The sequence below is a fragment of the Sceloporus undulatus genome, chromosome 2 (genome assembly GCF_019175285.1).
Source record: "Sceloporus undulatus isolate JIND9_A2432 ecotype Alabama chromosome 2, SceUnd_v1.1, whole genome shotgun sequence".
NCBI classification, from domain to species: Eukaryota; Metazoa; Chordata; class Lepidosauria; order Squamata; family Phrynosomatidae; genus Sceloporus; species Sceloporus undulatus.
In genome coordinates, this window is record NC_056523.1 from 128,711,946 (window position 1) to 128,733,238 (window position 21,293).

General features: G+C 46.5%; 1 protein-coding gene across 2 annotated transcripts in view; it reads left to right on the top strand.

The window, feature by feature from the left end:
- The first annotated feature begins 1,699 nt into the window (after positions 1 to 1,699).
- NTN1 (netrin 1) overlaps positions 1,700 to 21,293 on the top strand; it is a 176,257-nt gene continuing 156,663 nt past the window's right edge. For both annotated transcript variants that reach the window (XM_042451108.1, XM_042451109.1), the window contains exons 1-2: positions 1,700 to 1,933; positions 4,862 to 6,003. In XM_042451108.1, the coding sequence (XP_042307042.1) occupies positions 4,905 to 6,003 (1,099 nt within the window). In that variant the 5' untranslated portion in view covers positions 1,700 to 1,933; positions 4,862 to 4,904. The remainder of the gene's footprint in view (positions 1,934 to 4,861; positions 6,004 to 21,293) is intronic.

The window sequence follows — 21,293 nt, forward strand, 5'->3', positions numbered from 1 at the left end:
AAGAAGATCCCTTCTCCCTCCTTCTGGCTGGCATCCGATGCTCCTGCGGTGAATTAAACTGCAAGAGCGGGAGGCAAGGAGCTCCAAAGGCAGGGGACCCTGGTTGGCCCTCAGCTTAAACCCTCAGCTCCGGGAAAGAAAGCGAGCGGCTTGGAAAGGAGGGGAGCGATCCGGCCCTCCTCTCTTGGATTGGGATTGGTTTGGGTGCCTTTTCTCGTAAACCTTCCTTTGGCCACCCGCCTTTGTGGGCTTTGAACCAGACCCCAAACCAAGGGTCCTGAGAGTGCCCCATTCCCAGGTCCCATGTTTAGCCCGGTTTTGCCGTCGGGGCAAAATCCCGGGTGGACCAGACTTGGTCCTCCTTTCCTAGGAATTGTCCTCCATATCGGCGTTCTCTCCAGGAGGAATTCCAAAAAAGTCTCTCATTTGGAGCAGGACCAAGAAGCACGGGTTTATATTTCTAGGGATCTTTTCACATGGGGAAAATGGGAAGGTTCAGCTGGTCCCATCTTCCAGGGCATTAGGGACAATTTCCCAGTTGCTTTTCAGACCACACTACACACAAACGGGTCAGAACCCAGACAGAAAGTGAGGTGAATCAGGGAATAAGCATTTTTGCATATATTTCTTTTGAGCTTTTATGTGTGCATGCCCTCCATTATTCTTGCATGTCCTATCTTTTGCGGTGCCTTGCCCTCCTCCTTGGCGGCGAGGACATGGGCAGACCAGTATAAAACTGACCCCTGCTCTCCCGGGTTGCATCCACACTGCAGAAATAGCCCGGTTTGACCCCGCTTGAACTGCCATGGCCCAGGTGATCTGACTTGCACCTTAGAGTCTTGGAACACAGTTTGCACGACTGATGTCGGAGGTGGACGAGGAACATGGAGGCCAGGAGGATGGCGGTGGAGGCTCTCCAAACCTTATTAGGTCCGTGTGTGGATGTGTGAAAGTCAGGCGGCGAAGCTCTGACAGATCCCCCGCGGGCAGGAAAGTTTGGCAGGGCGGCCTGGCCTCCGGCGATTCTGCCAAAGAAAAGCTAACTAACGCCTGCCTTGGGGGGGACTCTTGCTTTGGCCCGCTGTCCCTTAAAGAGGAAAGGAGAGCCAGCGTGGCGCAGCCAGGGGTTTGAGCTTTGGACTCTGGAGAGCAAGGTTCGAACCCATGCTGGGTGACCCACTCTCTCAGCCTCACCAGGATGGCCCTGGCAAAGCCCCTCTGAAGGAATCTTGCCAGGAAAACCCCAGCAGACGGTCACCTGAAGCTCCACCAGAAGTCGGAAAGGACTTGAAGGCAAGCCACACACACACGGACAGACACACACGACCCCCACACACTAATAGGCTGGGGGACTTAGGGTCCCCATAAACCCAGAGGGATCGTCCCGACTTAACTAAGCCGCTCCTGGAGGAGGAGAAGGCGGGCTCCGGGTTCTGGCTTCCACATTGCGGAGAATTGGAGGATTCTGGTCTGGAGGAGGAGGACAGGGCTGGGGAGGGCTCCTCCTCCTCCTCTTCTTCTTCTTCTTCCTCTTCTTCCTCTTCTGCCTTTTCTCTCCTGGATCGTCCAGCAAGGGGCCCGATCCTGCCTTTGTCGGGGCCCCCGCTCCTCCTCCTCCTCCTCCTCCTCCTCCTTCCTCCTGGGCTCCTCCTTCCCCCTTCCCTCCCGCCTTGGCTCCTGCCCCCCGGCCAGGGGATGCGGGGCCACCCCGGGGTGTCTGTCACTCCTCCGGCATGACCTCCTCCTCGGCCCCGGCTCCTCGCCTCACACGCTCGGGGCATCCACGGCGCCCGGGTGCCGCTCGCTGGGGCCGAACCATGGGCACCCGCGGGCAGCCCTGAGCCAAGCTGACCCACCGCCTCCAGCCCCGGACTGCAGAGCCCATCGTCCGCCTGATCCCTTCCCTCCGCGGCCGCAAGCTCAGCGAAGCCAGGTAGATCGGGAAGCGGGAGCGGGAGCGGGGCAGGAGTGAGGGAAGGGAGAAAGGAGTGGGGGTTTCCCTAAGCCTCCTCTCCCTGGAGGGGAATGGCTTGTGTCCGTTCTCGGGCTGCATCTGCATTGCAGCCACGATCCGGTTTGACACCGCTTTAGTTGCCATGGCTCTATGCTGTGGAATCCTGAGAAGTTTAGCGGTGCCGCAACAAACTGCAGTACAATGCCTTTCTCAGAATGCCACAGCACGGTGTCAAAGCGAGTTATTATGGGTACAGTGCGGACGCAGTCTCCTCGGAAGCCCTCTGCCGCACCAAGGCAACGGGATCGGCTTCAAAACCATTGGGGGGGGGGGTGTCCCTTCAGATCTCGACCCTGTTTGCTCCGAAGTCAGACCCACTCCCTCCCGTGGTCTTAGGTGTGCGCGAGTCGGCTGTTTGCCTTTAAGTCGTTTCCGACTTATGGCAACCCTAAGGCGACCCTATCATTGGTTTATTTGGGGGGGGTTGTTTCTTCAGAGAGGGTTTGCTACTGCCATCCTCTGAGGCTGAGATCCTAAGATATAGCCCTGTTTGTCAGTACGTAGAGAGATCTTGCAGCACCTTTGAGACTCACAGAAAGAAAGAAGCTGGCAGAGGAAGCTTTGCTTGACTAAAGTCTACTTCCTCAGATGCATTGGGCTGAGAGATTGTGGGTCACCTAGTGGGTTTCCATGGCTGAGCCGGGGTTCGGTTCTTGTTCTATAGAATCAATGAAGAACAAGAACTGATGGATTCATTTTCACTAGTCCAACGCTCAAACCCCTGCACCGCACTGTCTCTTTCAGTCCTTATTCCTTAGCCCCAGTTGCCGGCTGAGACCAGCGTCCCTTGCCCCGCTTTGAATTTATTCCTTGCAAGTCAGAATTGAGTCAGACCCGTTAGGTTTAGAAGTAACGTTAGACCCCTGGAATCGAAGGCGGTGTGGTGTAGTGGTCTGAGCTTTTCGCTATGGCTCTGGAGACCAGAGTTCGAATCCCCCGCTCGGCCATAGAAACCCTCTCTCATCCTCAGGAGAAGGCAAGGACAGCCCTCCTCTGAACAAACCTTGCCAAGAAAACCCCGGGATAGGGTCGCCATAAATCTGAAGTAACCTGAAGGCGTCCAACAAACAAGAAACTGTTGGATCTCGCTGAGGAGTAAAAGTCAAACATGGCGCGCTCTCAGCCTCAGGAAGGACTGCGATCTCAAATTACCCCCCGAAGAGAAAGTCCCACACAAAGCATTCCTAGAAGGACAGTCCTGTGAGCCGCTTGCAAGGAAAGGGCAGCCAAGGGTTCTGGGCGCCTTGCCTATTGATTCTTTTATAGGATCTGAATCTGTAGGCTTTCTATAAGGTAGAGAAAAAGCCTACAGATTCAGAAACAAGTGCCTTATCTGTTTCTCTAGAAAAACAGTCTTACCAATTATTACATGGCTACCGCTGTGAGTGAGGTGATTTGAAAAGAGAGTTTGGAGGCCTTATTAAACTGGGTTCTTTCGCCTCTCCTCCTCCTAATCTCAGCCTAAATTTCAGCCCTGTTCAATGCCTCCTCAGACTCGGGCTGCTGTGGCTTTGTGGTTTTCCATCTATTGCGCTGAAGGCAAAATGCGGGAGCAAAGCAGCCCAAGCTCCCAAAGGCTGCGTCCGCACTGCAAAGATAACCCCTTTTGAGTCCACTTTAACTGCCAGGGCTCCGTGCTATGCAATTCTGGGAACTGTAGTTCATTGCGGCACCAGAGCTTCGCTCAGCCTAAATTGAATAATAATAAAAAGGACCGTTTTCTCCCTCCGAGGCTGCATCCGCACTGACGGAATAATGCGACACCGCTTTAGCTTCCATGGCTCAGTGCTAGGGAATTCTTGGAATTGTAATGTTTGGAGACAATGAAGTCTTCAACACTCAAACCGCTACACCGCGCTGCCACTTTCTCCTGAGCCAACACTTGAGCCTGAGATGACCTTCTTTTCTTAAGGTGTCCATTAAAGTCCACTCTTAGTGGAGACCGACCCGTTCCCAGAGAAGTTCGAGTAGTGGTTGGAGCGTTGGACTGCGGAGTCCCAGTTCAGCCACGTAAAAACCTGTCACTTTAGGCAAGTAGATAGATAGGTCGCACTTCTCAGACATTGGGAACCTATCGATCTACTTCATGCTGGCCACATGACCGCCAGAGCAGTCCTCGGACAACGCTGGCTCTTCGGCTCAGAAACGGAGATGAGCATTGCCCCCTACAGTCGGTTATGGCTAGACCTTTATGTCAAGAGACTACCTTTAGGCAGGTCACACTCTCTCAACTTCAGGGCTAGGCTAGGGCAAACCCCTTCTGAAGAAACTTGGAGAGCCCCAATGCGAGGGTCAGAAACGAAGGCAAGGAGGGGTAAAGGCATCCACGTATGTAGAGTCCCCCTTGCTTTCCTGCAGTGTCCCGCCCGGCCTCCTGCAGGTTTGGGACCAGTGCTACCTTGCCAGTCCGACCTTGACGGTGCCACTGCCAACACCCTCAGAACTCCCTATTTGTGTGTGATTTATGCATAAGTTTTGACCAGTTTGAGATTAAGGTAAAAACGGAAACGGCTCCGTTCAGGCAGGCGTTTAATGTCTAGTCGTGGGATGGGCTTTATATGGGATGGGTTTATTGTGGGTCATTTTATATTATTTTTATGAGTATTGTGAGTTTATTGTGGGTCGTTTTGTATTGTTTTTAGATGACTTTTTTGATTCTTTCGTGGCAATATGTTTTTAGAATGGTGATCGTGAGCCGCCTGGGGTCCCTTCGGGGAGAAAGGCGGGATAGAAATAAAATAAAACAAACCCAAGGAGGAGGAGGAGGAGGAGGAGGAGGAGGAGGAAGGCGAGGCAGGTCTTCTTCAGGCTGACGTCCCGTGTCTCCGTCTTCTCTCTCCCTTCCAGGCGCCTCGTCCTTTCCTGCCTTTCGGAGGAGCCACCGCCGAGGATGTGGCCCAGGGGCCGGGGGCCCGGGGCCTTGGCGGCCCTTGTGGCCCTGGCGGCGTGGCTGGCGGAGGGCGGCGCTGGCCTTGGCGGCGGGGGCGGCGGCGGCTACGGGCTGGGCCTCTTCTCGGCGCAGGCGGCGGCGCCCCAGCCGGACCCGTGCTACGACGAGACGGGCCACCCCCGGCGCTGCATCCCGGACTTCGTCAACGCGGCCTTCGGGAAGGAGGTGCGGGTGTCCAGCACCTGCGGGAGGCCCCCGAGCCGCTTCTGCGTGCTGTCCGAGAGGAAGGGTCCGGGCGGCGAGGCGGAGGAGGAGCGGGGCCCGCGGGCGGCCTCGATCTCGCCCTCCTCCTGCCAGGTGTGCGACGCGGGCGACCCGAAGCGCTGGCACCCGGCCTCCTACCTGACGGACCTGAACAACCCGCACAACCTGACCTGCTGGCAGTCGGAGAGCTTCGTGCAGCACCCGCTGAACGTGACGCTCTCGCTGGCGCTGGGCAAGAAGTTCGAGGTGACCTACGTCAGCCTGCAGTTCTGCTCGCCGCGCCCGGAGTCCATGGCCATCCTCAAGTCCATGGACGGCGGCAAGAGCTGGGTGCCCTTCCAGTTCTACTCGGCCCAGTGCCGCAAGATGTACAACCGCCCCAACCGCGCCGCCATCACCAAGCAGAACGAGCAGGAGGCCGTCTGCACCGACTCCCACACCGACCTGCGGCCCCTGGCCGGCGGCCTGATCGCCTTCTCCACCCTCGACGGGCGGCCCTCGGCCCACGACTTCGACAACTCGCCCGTCCTGCAGGACTGGGTCACGGCCACTGACATCCAGGTGGTCTTCAGCCGCCTCCACACCTTCGGCGACGAGAACGAGGACGACTCCCAGCTGGCCCGCGACTCCTACTACTACGCCGTCTCCGACCTGCAGGTGGGCGGACGGTGCAAGTGCAACGGACACGCCGCCCGCTGCCTCCGCGACCGCGACGGGCAGCTCCTCTGCGACTGCAAGCACCACACCGCCGGCCCCGAGTGCGACCGCTGCAAGCCCTTCCACTACGACCGGCCCTGGCAGAGGGCCACCGCCCGAGAGGCCAACGAGTGCGTCGGTGAGTCGCCCCGAGGGGAGGAAGGGGGTCCGCCCGGGGGAGGGGGAAAGGAAAGGACCCAGGAGGGACCAGCCCTTTCATCCTCCAGCCGTTTGGGACGTCGGCCCACAGCCGGGCCAACGACGAGGGAACCTGGGGGATGAAGTCCCAAACATCTGGAGGATGTTGAGAACCGCTGGCAGCAACCACGGAAAGTCTTCACGACTTCCGACAGTGACGAAAAGAGAATGGTTTCTGCCGCTCTGTCTGTCCCTCCGAGGTTTTGGAAGCTAACATTAATACACACTTATTCTTAGACTCCTGCCTTTGAGAGTTCAGATCTCACATACCAAAACACTTCTCTTTAACATGGGACTACCCTTAACCACTAGTCAAGTCACACTCTCTCAACTTCAGGGAAGGCTATCCCAATGTGCGGCTGGGCTGGATGACAGCTGGCTCGGTGCTGTGGGATCCTGGGAGTTGTAGTTTGCTGTGGCACCAGCGCCCTCTGACCGAGAAGGTGATCAGTAGGCAGAGAGATCTGGTAGCACTTTTCGGCAATCGCCTCAAATAGTAATGGTAATAACGCCTTTCAGTAATAGATTATCAAATTATCACTGGTAGTTGTTCACATCAGCTATGTTAGAAGATGCAATCCACGACAGAAAGTTTTATGATTGTATATATAACCAAATAATTACCCCGCATGTGAAGTTGTTAAATATTAAGTACTACTGTACATAAACACTGTAGAACTGAAAGATACAGGTGTATGCAGTCTGTGGAATCAGTATGCAGAGAGATCTGGTAGCACCTTTCAGTAATAGTCTCAAAGGGGCTTCAAGATTGTAAGCCGCCTCGATTGTCTTTGACAGAGGGGCGGGGTAAACATAAAGCTTTTATTCTTATTGATTATAAGATCTCCCCAGAATTTTATAGTATTGAAGTGGTGTCCATCCGCGTTGTTTCGGCGCTACAGACTAAGTGGGGCAGCTCTTGAGGACGTCCTCCTTTTCCATTTCAACCTTCCGTCCAGGAGGAATCCCGAAATGTCCTCCACTTTGAGCATGGCCGAGAAGCATGGATTTCCATTTCTGTGAGTGCTTTGAGCTTTTCTTTGGTCAGGCAACTCCTCCGTTTCTTCAGTGTCCTACATTTTCCGGTGCCGTGTCCTCCTTTGCGGTGAGGCCACCTGGTCACCCTGCGGGGGCAGCCGGAGTCCCCTCGCGCACGGGCTGCCGCTTGACACGTGCACATTGGGCGCTTGCTTTTGCCCGTGTGAAGGCGGAGTCGCCTTGCGTGTCAGCTGGAGAGCCCGGCTTTTCAGTGGGATGACAATCCACAGGTTGAGCGTCCGTCCGGATTGGCAGCGGAGGGGAGGCCATTTGTGCATGCTTAGAGGCATTCTGCCCTTTATTTGTGTGTGTGTCTTTTTGTGGGTTTTTCGGGCTATGTGGCCATGTTCTACAAGAGAAGATGCCAGCCACAGCTTCCGGCGAAACATCAGGAATAAACTCTTCTGGAACATGGCCACATAGCCCGAAAAACCCACAAAAACCCTATAGATGCCGGCCATGAAAGCCTCCGACTTCACATATTTATGTGTGTGTTTGCTGAGACATAGCTGTGTATCAGACTATGCTGCAACAGACTTGCTTGAAAGTTTGAGACCGATCACGATCAAAAACCCACCAAACAGTGACACCTTTATGCGGCCAACCAAAATGCACAATAGACAATTGCAAGCTTTCGAAGCTCCACTGGCTTCTTCATCAGGAGAGAAAAATATGGGAAGATATTAGTCTTAGGTCCGCATTTTGCTGTTTCTGTTCTCAGTTCAGATCGTATGGAGGGGTATGGCTTGCAGGCTGGCACCTCCTCCTTCTGGCGATGTGCTTACTGGGAAATTAGACATTACCGCACGACACTCTTATAGCGCCGCTGTTCCACTTTAACTGCCTCCTGTTGCATTCTGGGAGTTGCAGTTTAGGAAAAAGCGTTTACAACTCTGAGGCAGAGTAGAGCTCTTAGGCCTCACAAATCCCCAAAATGCAAAAGGAGGCAGCCAGAGGAGTAAAAGTGGAGAAGCAGCACTGTAAGAGGGTCGTACAGGTAATCTCCGTTCTCAAAGCCCAGGAAACTTAACATCCATCTGCAACACGAGGGCTGCATCCACACTGGAGAAATAACCTGGTTTGGCACCGCTTTAACTCTTTGTCTGGCTCAAGGCTATGGAATTCTGGGAGTCGGAGTTTGTTGTGGGCCCTACTCTTGCTGAGAGTAGTTGAGAGGAAGGCAATGGCAAACCTCTTCTGGACCAGTCCTGCCAAGAAAGCCCTGTTATGCCTTAACAGAACAGCAACAAGGGCTAGAGAAAAGCGATTGTAAAAAGGGGATTGGGGCTGGAAGAGAGAGAGGAGGAGGAGGAGGAGGGAGAGATGGTTCAAGGCTGGTGGGATGGGAATCGGATCCTGAGGGGCTCGGTCCTTCCCAGGGGACCGAAAGCGTTTCCAGGGGACTCCGAATTACCCCAGCTGCCGAGCCAGATGTATAATATGCCTGGGAATTATTATTATTATTTGCAAAGCATTATAAACTGTACTTAAACACACTCCGAAGTATTTAGGGGAAATGAAACACTCCACTTGTTGGTTGTTTTTAAACATCTGCAATATGTACTCCTTGAGCACCTGCTGCCAGTACTAAACGTGTGTGAATCTGAAGGTAACTTTCCCTGAGAGGTATGGAAGACTTGCTTGCTTCTAGCTCAGTTTGCGTCCATGTTCCGCTGGATTCAGGCTGGCAATTTTACTCAGCTGCTCCTCCAGTCAATATGGGTAGAGTTGGAAGTACCCTTAAAGTCAGCCAGCACCTCGTGTATAAGCAACACAAGGATCCAGTTCTAAAGGATATAAACGTATTAAATATAACTTGATTAATAAAGAATAATTATGGATGTTTTAGAAATTATTAAGTGTGTTGATGAATTTTCTTATCATGTAATGATGAAGGAAACACCCATCCTCTATGCTGCATTTATACATAAATGTTACTACAACATGCATTCCTAGTGAGCACCTCCTAAGGCATTTTTAGAAATACCCATATTCCTTGTGATACTTAGGAAAACCACAATTTGAACTGAGATTTTTTGAGACTTATCATAATACAAAACAAATATGAGAAACTTTTTCTTCTTCTTCTTCTTCTTCTTCTTCTTCTTCTTCTTCTTCTTCTTCTTCTTCTTCTTCTTCTTTCCGCCGCCCCATCCTCTTCTATTTATGAAAAAGAATGGGAAAGGTCCCTTTCTTTGCTAAATGTCTGGGCTGAAGCATATGTCTATGTGTATTCAGGAGCTCTGGTTATAAACAGCTCATTCAGTCCCTAAACTTGCCTGCAGTGTCCAGATTTGCCTTGCTTAGTGCCCTGGCCATATATTTTCCAGCCCGTTTTGTAGAAGAGCCAAACAGGTTCCTGTCTTTCGGATACCCCCACAGAAGATCTTCTGTTACTTTATTCACTCTCCAGCCTTACGTAAGCAACTGAAAAGAGCCCTGTTGGATCAGGTCAAGGACTTACCCAGTCCATCATTCTGGACCAATACGATGCTCCTGGGAAGCCCACCAGCAGAAGGACATGCATGCTTTAGCAACCTCCAGCTCACCTTGCCTACTATCTGATCTGCAAAAGCATGACTCTCCTGAAACTGGAGATGGGGGTAATACAGGTATATCCATATATCCATATGAATTTATATATCAACCACTACATCTTCCTGTTGTGGAAACGGTTGCTTTCTTCTGTCTGTCTTAAATATCCCACCCCCGTGGCATTTAGCTTCATTGGATGACATGGGATTCTAATATTACGGGAGGAGATATCCCTGTCCACTTTCTCCATGTTGTGTATGTTTCATACACTTCTCCCTTACTGGCTTTTTTCCAAAACTAAAAAGTCACAAACATTTGAGGTTGCTCCAGCCCCTTGATCATTTGAATTATCCTTCTTGTCTCCATTTCTATCATTACAATATCCTTGTTGAGATGCAGGGTGACCGGAACTGTAAGCAGAATTTTACACAGTATCCCAGCCATAGATTTGTGTAGTGCATTATGTTATTGGTAGCTTTAGTCCCCCCCCCCCCTTTTTCCATTCCTAATGATCCTGAAATTGAATTTGCCTTTTGCATAGCAATGGCATACTGTCAGCATTTTGAGTGAACACTCTGTCTGCCACAACACAAAGATCCCTTTCCTTGCCAATCACCTTTGGTTCAGACACAATCAGTGTTTGTGTGGAATTAAAGAGTTTTGGCCCCAGCACAGGTATGTCACTTCACAGTTGCGTATATTAAACCACATTCTCCATTTTAATGTCCATTCCTGCCAATTTGAAGAAATCATTTTGTAGCTTTTCATTGCATCCTTTAGTTTTAGCAAACGACCAACTCACTTCTCATCCCTAATTCTAGACTGCAGTATACTAAAGTCCTATATAGCATGCAATTCTTGTTCCTTTAAGAGTGGTCTTTGCTATCCTTTCACTCTCTGAAATTTATTTTGCTGTTGAACCATCAAAACCAGACAGTCCTGTGAACAGATTTTGTTCTCATGGTTAAGTTCAACCTCCATTAATTTGTAAGTAGACCAGCTCTCATGACCCACCACCGCTGGAGGGAAATTTTATCCTGGTCCATCCTGGTTGCCCAGCTCTTTATCTTGGAGCAACTGGGCATAAAAGTTAAAAGAGACATGTAGGCCAAGAGCAAATCTTGATAGCTACAGTCCTTATTTGGCACTACTGCATGTAATATAGACAGTGTCTCTGGAGACATCAGGAAGCTTGCCATGCAGACTGGCACTTGTCCTGAAGCTATTGCCATTGATGACTTATCTAATCTGAGGCAGGAGGGTTGGGTCTCCTTAACAGATGTTACAACATCAAATGATTGAAAAGACATAAATGAAATACTGGGGCAGTGAGGCTATTAACCTGGTTACACTGAAAACCAAGATGGATCAAACAGTGATGGCAGGCACTGAGTTTTCATTTGATCTTTCATTATACTTTTGGAATTAGGAAGCAAATTGATTCAGGATGGAATTGATTAGCTTTATTGTGCTACTGTTGTTTTGTTTAAAACCCCACAGATGTTTGAACTGAATGTTGTCCAAAACTGGTGTGATGGGCAGAACCTCGAGTTAGAATCATAGAATCACAGAGTTGGAAGAGACCCCAAGGGCCATCCAGTCCAACCCCCTTCTGCCATGCAGGAACTCACAGTCAAAGCATCCCCGAAAGATGGCCATCCAGCCTCTGAATCATAGAATCATAGAATCATAGAATTGTAGAGTTGGAAGAGACCAATAGGGCCATCCAGTCCAACCCTCTGCTTAAAGACCTCCAAGAAGGAGACTCCACCGCTCTCCAAGGCAATGTCCAACTGGGGAACATTTCTTACTGTCAGGAAGTCCTTCCTAATGCTTAGGTAGAATCTCTTTTCCTGTAGCTTTAATCTATTGCTCAGTGTACAAGTCTTTGGAGCAGCAGAAAGGAAGCTTGCTCCATCCTCAATATAACATCCCTTCTGATATTTATGGCTATCATGTGCCCTTTTAACTTTTTCTTCCTCAGGCTAAACATACCCAGCCCCCTAAGCCACCCCTCATAGGGCATGGTTTCCAGAACCTTTACTATTTTGGTCACCCTCCTCCAGACATGCTCCAGCTGTGAATTGTGGTGACCAGAACTGAACAGAATAGAGTGATACTAGTACTTCCCTTGAGCTAGACACTATACTGCTACTGATGCAGCCTACAATCACATTGGCTTTTTAAGCTGCCACATCACACTGTTGATTCATGTTCAGCGACTCTTAGATCCCTTTTACATATACTGATGTTAAGCCAGGTTTCACCCATCCTATTATCTGTGCATTTCATTTTTTTTACCTGCCTAACCTTACATTTTTCCCTGTTGAAATTCATTCTGTTAGTTTTTGCCCAGCTCTCTAATTTGTTCAGGTAAATTTGAATTCTGATCCTGTTCTCTAAGGTATTAGCTACTCCTCCTAGTTGTCATATTTGGTAAGCATGCCCTGAATTCCATCATCCAAGTCATTGATAAAGATGTTGAATAGTACTGGGCCCAGGATAGAGCTCTGTGGCACCATGCCAGCCACTTCTCTCCAGGATGAGAAGCCATTGGTGGACATCTTTTGGGTTTGGCCAGTTAACCAATTAGATACCCACTGAACAGTAGCATTATCTACTCACATTTTACTAGCATGTTTGCAAGAATATCATGGGTGACCTTGTCGAAGGCCTTACTAAAATCAAGATGCACTACATCCACAGCATCTCCTTCATCTCCCAATTTTGTAACTCTATTAAAAAGAGGGTGGGGGGAAGGAGGGAGGGAGGGATGGAGGGATGGGTCCCAAACACACTCCAGAAACAATCCAGTTTGAGACCAGTTTAACTGTTCTTGTTCAGTGCTAGGGAGTCCTAGAAATTGTAGTTTTGTGAGACATTTAGCCACCTTCTCTGTCAGAGAGCTCTGGTGCCACAATAAACTACAATTCCCAGGATTCCCTAGCACTGAACCAGGGCAGTTAAAGCAGTCTTAAACCAGATTATTTCTGCAGTGTGTTCTGTACCACGATTAGCATGGCATAACATGTTTTTGAGGAACCCATGTTTATGTTTAGTGATCATGGCATTTATTTTTGAGATCTTAAAGACTGTCTGTTCAATGATCTGCTCTATAATCTTTCCAGGTATTGATATGAGGCTGACGGGGAAGTAATTGTTTGGGTCCTCCCCCCACCCCTTTGAATCCTGGAACAACATTCAGCCTCCTCTAGTCTGCTGACACCTCTCCTGTTCTCCAGGAATTCTCAAACATTATTGCCAGTGGTTCTGAGATTACTTCTGCCAGGTCTTTCAATACCCTTGGACATGGTTCATCTGCCCTGGAGACTTGAATTCATTTAGAGTAGCCAGGTCTCCTGGCATATTGGGGACCAGGGGAATGCTGCCTCTGTACATCAGACAGCTTGAGAAGTACTGCCCTACAATGATCAAAACAGACACTGCTTTGTTTATTCTGAGGCATGTCTAGCTTGCTTAATTTTCCAGAAAACTTGTGTTTCTGTGTTTCCTGAAGGCCAGAACAGCTATGAAGTGGGAAGTGTCAGATAAAAGAGAACTTTTAAACAGGAACCCCTTCCCCAATGCGACTGTTCTCCTGCCCCTGTGACCTGCACTGCCTTAGTCAAAATCAGACTTCACCACAGTTGCTTAAAGAATGGAGAGGGATTTTTGGCCCTCCAAAAAGTTCCTGGATTCCAGCTCTCGCAAGCCCCAGCCAGCATGGCCAGGGTCAGGATAATAGGACTTTTAGTTCGGTATTTAGGGGGCTGTTGGCTCCTCATCTAAGTGTGTATACGTGTTTTGCAAGATGCATGGGTCAGATTTCCTTATCACATCTGTTTTGGTGCCAGATGTAGATGAGCTAAGAATGGCTTTGCTTTCTTAGAACAGAAAGTTGGAGCTAAACCTATGTTCCCAACCGTGATCAATTTCAGCTGCAAATTCAAGATGTTTTTACATAAGTGTCTCTAGGCCAGCCTTTTGATTAGACAGAGTGAAGTGGGCACTTCAGGCAACCTTGAAGGCACCCAATATCCAGGAGTAAAAACAGAGAGGGAGGGTTTGGATTTTCCACCTTAGGCAATATAATGTTTTGAGTAGACCCCAAAGTTTCTGGGGTTCATGTCAAACTGAGGGTCAAGCTAGCTGAGACTTTATTTGTATAATGAGATCTCCTGTGGATTTTATTTTTTTAATTTTTTAAAAAAGGGATGCATGTATCGCAGGACTGTAGGCCTATGGAGAAGAACTAGCTCTTCTTCTTATGCTGTTATCTGTGAACTTCTTCTGAGAGTTTATCCCTATAAGCTAATCTTGTCTTGTCTGATTGTGTCCTTAGCTTGGTTGTTCCCTAGAGAACTCAATGAATTTATTTTCCATTTATGTCACTATAGCTAAAGTGACTTTCATGTTGCTTATGGACAGTGGGTGTCATTTACCTTGGCTTTCAGGGTGTCTGAAGTTGAAACAGTAGAAAAGTAATCTGGTTTGCATTGCACACAGTTCCATTTATTCTATTAAATTATCATTAGCTAAAAGATTTTTAGTTTCTTTGTCTTGCTCCTGAGCAGCAAGAATAACAACAAAACACAATATTGGCATCATACAACAGTCTGGCTCACTGAGAATCCTTCCTTTAAAAAAAAATGAGTATAACTAAATGTGTCATAATACAAAAAGCAGACATGAACTTTTTATTTGTTAGATTCTTCTTTGCTTGAGACATTACTTCTCACATCTTGGTTTAATTTTATCTAATCACAGTTCCTTTGTTGTCCAGCCACTCTGGGCGAACATATTATATGTGTGTGCTAAACTGCAGTTTATATTAATGAAACTTTTCAGAAACAATTTGGGTTTGGAAATTGTGGGTAATACAAACTATTGTAGGTAATTCAAACTTAATTCAAACTATTCAAGGGGAGAGATGAGTGAGGAGCAGCATGTTACTCCAACTCATGGTTGTACCTAGAAATATAGAGGTGACAAACAAAGTCCTGGATAAATAAGTATCACAACTGGTTAAATTAACATCAGACAAGATCTGCAATGGTAAAAGCAGTTCCAGTGCTAAGTTGAACTCCTACTGGCTGCTAGCCAGACCTGACTGATGGCCATACCTTGAAGTATGAAGTATTAGCCACTTTGATTGTTTTATCAAAGAAAAGCGAGATACAAAAAATAAACATAAAAACGTTTTATGATGAAGAACCACCCTGAGCCACTCTCCCAAAGAGTACTCCATATATCAAGACCCTACAGATCAGATCCTCCCATCTTTCTCCTTAAAGATGCCTCTGGATGCTTACTGGTGACACACCCACATTCTTCCCTCCCCTCATTGACTACCTTATTGTGACCAAACAACCTATTTAAAATATACCATCCCTACTGGTTAAGATGCCAATTGTGATGATCATAAGGTCAGAAGGTTGGCAGTTCAAGGCCCAAGTGATGGGGTGAGCTCCTGTCTCCAGTCCCAGCTTCTGCCAACCTAGCAGTTCAAAAGTATGCAAATGTAAATATATAAATAGGTCCCACTTCAGTGGGAAGGTAACAATATTCCATGCACTCATGCTGGCCACATGATCACTGGAGTCATCTTTGGACAATGCTGGCACCCTTGGCTTGGTAACAGAGATGAGCACCGCCCCTACAGTCGGTTACAACTAGATATTCATACCTTTACTTTATGGCATCAGGTGTAGTGACCATAATGGAGTAGTGGGGACAAGACATATGGCTACCAGGTCTCCAGGGAGTTTATCAGAAAAGGGAAATTGGAAGTATAATCCAATGGCAATCCGAATGCAATCATGGGGTTTAACGTTATTGCGTGATAGACTACCACACACAATTTCGGGCAATGGGAAGTCAGTCCAAACATAATCATGGGGTTTCACATTATTGCATGATAGCCTACCACATGCAATTTTGAGCAATGGCAAGCTATTTTCGGGCAATGGGAAGTCAGTTCGAACGCAATTTGCATTCACGTAAATTCGCTGAACTAGCAAATTCATGTGAATGCGTTCTAGCCCCACTTTCTTTTCATTCGAAATTCGAAAACTATGACATGGGTCATACAGTTTTATTGTGTGTGAACCGCTTTGATCTGAAGGAAAAGCAGTATATAAATAAAAAGTTTATTATTATTTTTTATTAAGAGAAATTCCTCCCGTGTGATAAACTCCCAGGTTATTTAGCCAAGGGTGGGGGAATCCAAACAGGATACTTGTGACCAACATTGCCCTCATTAAATCCTATCCCAGGGCAGAGAGAAAGTGCTGATGAAAAAAAGCAAGTATGAGGATGTTGGTTTGAGGTTGGCTTCTATAGACCTTATGCTCCATAGATGTTGCACTGACATATGGATGTGACATGGGGACAAATATTAGCCAGGTGCCCTCCTCCATCATTGATTGCAAAATCCACCTGTCTTTCTGCAGTTCATCATGCACTACAGAATTAGGCTATTGCTACAAGCAAATTACCAAAAGAACTCTAGACCTAAACTCAGTTGTTAGTCCCAATTAGAGTAGACCCATTGGATCAATGAAGTTTGCATAAATGTTGACTTACCAAGTACTTATTAATTCAGCAGGTATACTCTAGTGGAGATCGACAATTGGATATAAGCTTTTCAGTGGGAAACTCATTTCCCCACTTTAGTGTTTTCTTCTGAATGCAGTTTGCTCCAGAAGTAGTTTCAGAAGAGATGGACATAGCTTTACAGCTATTTCATTGCCCAATAGAAAGACAGGGATTCTTTAATACATCAGCTATCAGGGATGTATGCCTTAAATGTTTCAGCTGGGATATCTGTATGGAGAGCAATAAAAATATATCTATTTGGTGTATTTTGCCATTATAAACAAATATAATAGTGAATATATAGTAATAGTGTATGGTATCTAAAGCAGCAATCTGGAGCCACAAGCAGTCTTTAAACTCTTCTTCTTTTTTACTTTGGTTCTTTTGCTTGCTTCAGCTCTTATTCTCTTTTACATGAAAAGACAAAGTTACAAAGATTTCAGGCCCAGGGAAGTCTGTTGAAAAATATTTCTAGGGGTATGGAAGCTTGTTTTTACAAACGAAACACAAAGCATGATGATGTTTTGATATGGTCCTGATTAAGAATTTCCTACTTGGGCATTTTACTGCTGAAAACACTTTAAATATCTTGTGAGACAGATGTTTGCAAGCAGCATTCCCTAAGTCTGTGGTTGGGCTCATGTTTAGGAAAACTAATTCAGCGGTTCCACCAGAGGCAATAGGCATCTGTAATTTAAAACCACAGCAAGCAAGGATTGTAAAGGATTGGTACTACTTTCTGTTAGCTCCACCTATGATATCAGTCCATGGTAATGAAGGAAAGTAAGCAAACTGGGTATCTCTCTAAGCCATCAGAGTTTTGAGGTCCACAATAAATCCATGCAGGCAGCACAAGGTTCTTTAAGGTTTAATGTTCCTGAGTGTAAGTTTAAAAAGACAGAAATATGGTAGGAACAGGCATTTGGTGCATCTGTAGGGGAATACTGAACATGAAAGGGATGTGAGTGAGAAGATATCTGGGTCTGATTCTTTTTCTTGGAAGAAACACACAGCTAATTACATTTTGAAATAACCCTGTGCCTCCCTCCAATTCCTCACCCCTCACCACCCACCCATCTATCCATATATTTATTATAGCCACTTTCAGCCTTGTCTCTCAAAGGCTGCGGTAGAGCAAAAATACAATAAATGTAACAAATAAATAACAGTACATAACAATAACAAATTGCAGCACTTGTTAAAACTCCAGTATTTTTAAAAACCACATACACACAAAAAGGCCTGGGCAAAAACAAGTGTCAAAATGAAAGTAAAAATGATATGCACATTCCTCTTTGGGAATGGAACCCAAAAGGAAACTGTCAGAATGTAAATCAGACAATTTGAAGCAGGCCCTTGAGGCTAGGCAGGTTTGAGGGGAAGAGGCAGTTCTTTAGGTAGCTTCCCACATGTCATTCAGAGACCCTAGATGATAAAATTCGCATTTTCAATTGTGTGGATCACTAATCTGCAAAGGCATTTGTATCAAAAGTGGCCCAATATTTATAAGCCCAGTGTAGTGGTTTGGGTGTTGGACTATACCTCTGGAGACCAGGTTTTGAATTTCTGCTTGGCCATGAAAACCCACTGGATGACTTTGGATAAGTCACATTCTCTTACTCTTAGAGAAAGGTGAAGGCAAACCCCTCTGAACAAAAGTTGTCAAGAAAACCCCAAGATAAGCTTGCCTTAAGATCGCCATAAGTTGTAAATGACTGGAAGGCCCACAACAACAACAACATATTATAATAATATGACCTCCTGTTCCTTTAATCATAGCCTGGTTTTACCTCTCCATAGCCCACCATTAGCCCAGTCTGTGAGGTTTTTTATAATGTCATGCTACAGCACCGGTGTTAATTGTGCAGCCCTCTGGATGTTTGTGGACTGCAACTCCCACTGTATCCAAAGGTGGGTGATAATGGGAATCCAACAAGATGGCTGTATTACTCCCACAGAATAATTTTGGGAACTGGTTTCTGCAAATATCTTCTGAGACACTTGTAAGTATGCAAATGGTATATAAAATTTCATTCATTCATTTTAGAAATATGTATCACCAGGGTGACCAGACGTTATAACTGCAAAGGAGGACAAGGTACTGCAAAATGTAGGGCATTCAAGAAAAATGTAGGACATTACAAAATAACACCAAAAAACTCATATAAATATAAATGGATTCTTCTTGCTAATGCTCAAAATGGAGGACATTTTGAAATTCCTCCATGACAGAGGGTTGAAATGTAGGACATGTCTTGGAAAGGGGGAATGTCTGGTCACACACCCCTTTCCAAGACATCACACCCTTCTAATGCTTTCGCACTACTCAAAATAACTTACAACTTGCTTCCATAGTCCACAGACTCTAAACATAATGTTATCACAACAAATATAACTCTTTTTATTTATATTGCATTTAAAAAAAATACTGTAGTCAGAAATGTGCCTTGTACTACTTAGAAGGAGAAGGAGAACAAGAGGAAGATGATTATTGTCATTTATTTATAATGTACATAACACTTTACATGCGCAATTTACAATTGTTAATTTGACAATTCCCTGCGCTCTGGCTTACCATCTAAAAAGACACACAAGGAAAAGGGATGGCAATGCATTAGGTCCAGTAGATATCACCTGTTGTTCTGTTCTAGAAAGAAAAGGTAGGTGGGGAGATGGGTGGGTAATGCTTTCTCCAGTAAGGAAAAAGATGAAAGCAGCATTGAGGAAAATACAGGCAGAATAAAAGTGGAAAATAAAGTGGACAATAAAGTCGTATGCCACACCTGACCTGACCTCTAAAATGTGAGTGAATGAGTCAAGGTGAATCTATAATAAATCCCCATCTGGAATCAGCCTCTGCTCATTAGATTTTTTTTAGCCATGCAAATAGATAGCCTGGAGGGGATGGATCTACTGTCTGCTGATACCATGGTAGTGCTTTAACACTTGCCAACATAAACATTACTGCTTTTTAATATGGGGGGGGGGGGCTTTCCCATGAGAGGTGGCTTAGGAAGCTGGGTAGGTTTAGCATAGAATCATAGAGTTGGAAGAGACCGCAAGGGCCATCCAGTCCAACCCCCTGCCATGCAGGAAATCTAAATCAAAGCATCCCCAACAGATGACCATCCAGGCTCTGTTTAAAGACCTCCAAGGAAGGAAACTCCACTACACTCTGAGGGAGTTTGTTCCACTGTTAAACAGCCCTTACTTTCAGGAAGTTTCTCCTAATGTTGAGGTGGAATCTCTTTTCCTGTAGCTTGCATCCATTGCTCCGGGTCCTAGTCTCTGGAGCAGCAGAAAACAAGTTAGCTCCCTCCTCAATGTGACATCCCTTCAAGTATTTAAACAGGGCTATCATATCACCTCTTAACCTTCTCTTCTCCAGACTGAACATCCCCAGCTCCATGAGTCTTTCCTCATAGGACATGGTTTCCAGACCTTTCACCATTTTATTCGCCCTCCTTTGGACAAGATCCAGTTTCTTAAGATCCTTTTAAAATTGTGGTGCCCAAAATTGGACACAGTATTCCAGGTGGGGCCTGACCAGAGCAGAATACAGTGGCACTATTACTTCCCTTGATGCAGCCTAAAATGTCATTGGCCTTGTTAGCTGCTGCATCGCACTGTTGATTCATGTTCAATTTGTGGTCTACTTGGATTCTCAGACCCCTTTCACATGTAGTTTCATTCAGCCAGGTGTCTCCCATCCTATATCTGTTCATTTCATTTTTCCACCCTAAGTGCAGTACCTTACATTTTTCCGTGTTGAAATTCATTTTTTTAGCTTGGGCCCAGCCTTCTAGTCTGTACAGGTCATTCTGAAGTTTGATCCTGTCCTCTGGGGTATTAGCTACTCCTCCTAATTTGGTGTCATCTGCAAATTTGATAAGTATACCCCCAATTTTGTCCTCCAAGTCATTGCTAAAGATGTTGAATAGCACTGGGCCCAGGACAGAACCCTGTGGGACCCCACTGGTCACTTCTCTCCAGGATGAAAAGGAGCCATTGTTTAGCACCCTTTGGCTTCGGCCGGTCAACCAATTACAAATCCATGTAACAGTTATGTTGTCTAGCCCACATTGTTTGCAAGAATGTCACTGGCAACCCAGTCAAAGGCCTTGATGAAATCAAGATCTACTATATCCACAGCATTCCCTTCATCTACCAAGCTGGTAATTTTATCAAAGAAAGAGATCAGGTTTGTCTGGCATAACTTCTTTCTCTGCAACCCATGTTGACTTTTTGTGATTATGGCATTGCTTTCTAGATGTTCACAGACTCTCTGTTTAATGATCTGCTCCAGAATCTTTCCTGGTATTGATGTCAGACTAACTGGATGATAATTGTTGGGATCTCCTTTTTTCCCCTTTTTGAAGATGGGGACAACGTTTGCCCTCCTCCAGTCTGCTGGGACTTCTCCTGTTCTCCAGAAGTTCTCAAAGATTATTGCTAATGACTCTGATATTACATTTGCTAGTTCTTTTAATACTCTTGGATGTAGTTCATCTGGTCCTGGAGACTTATATTCATTTAGATTAACCAGATATTCCTGTACTATCCCTTTACTTATTTTTTGCTGAAATTCCCCTATTCTGTCATCTGCTCCATTATCCTCAGGTTGAGCACCCTTTGCCTTTTCTGAGAAGACTGAAGCAAAAAAAGGTGTTGAGTAATTCTGCCATTTATTTGTCCCATTAGCATTTTGCCATCTTCTGCACGCAGTGGCCCTACCATTTCCTTCTTCTTCCTTTTGCTGCGGACATATCCAAAAAAGCCCTTTTTGTTTTTCTTAACCTCTCTAGCAAGCCTGAGTTCATTCTGTGCTTTAGCTTTTCCGACAGAGAAGGTTAAGAAGTGGCATGATAGCCATTTTTAAATATCTGAAAGGTTGTCAAATTGAAGAATGAACGGAAACTAAGGCATGGAGCAATGGTTTAAAACTCCAGAAAAAGAGATTCCACCAAAACATTAGAATGAACGTCTGACAGCAAGAGATATTTGACAATGAAATATTCTGCCTCGGAGTGTGGTGGAGTCTCCTTTGGAGACTGGATGGCC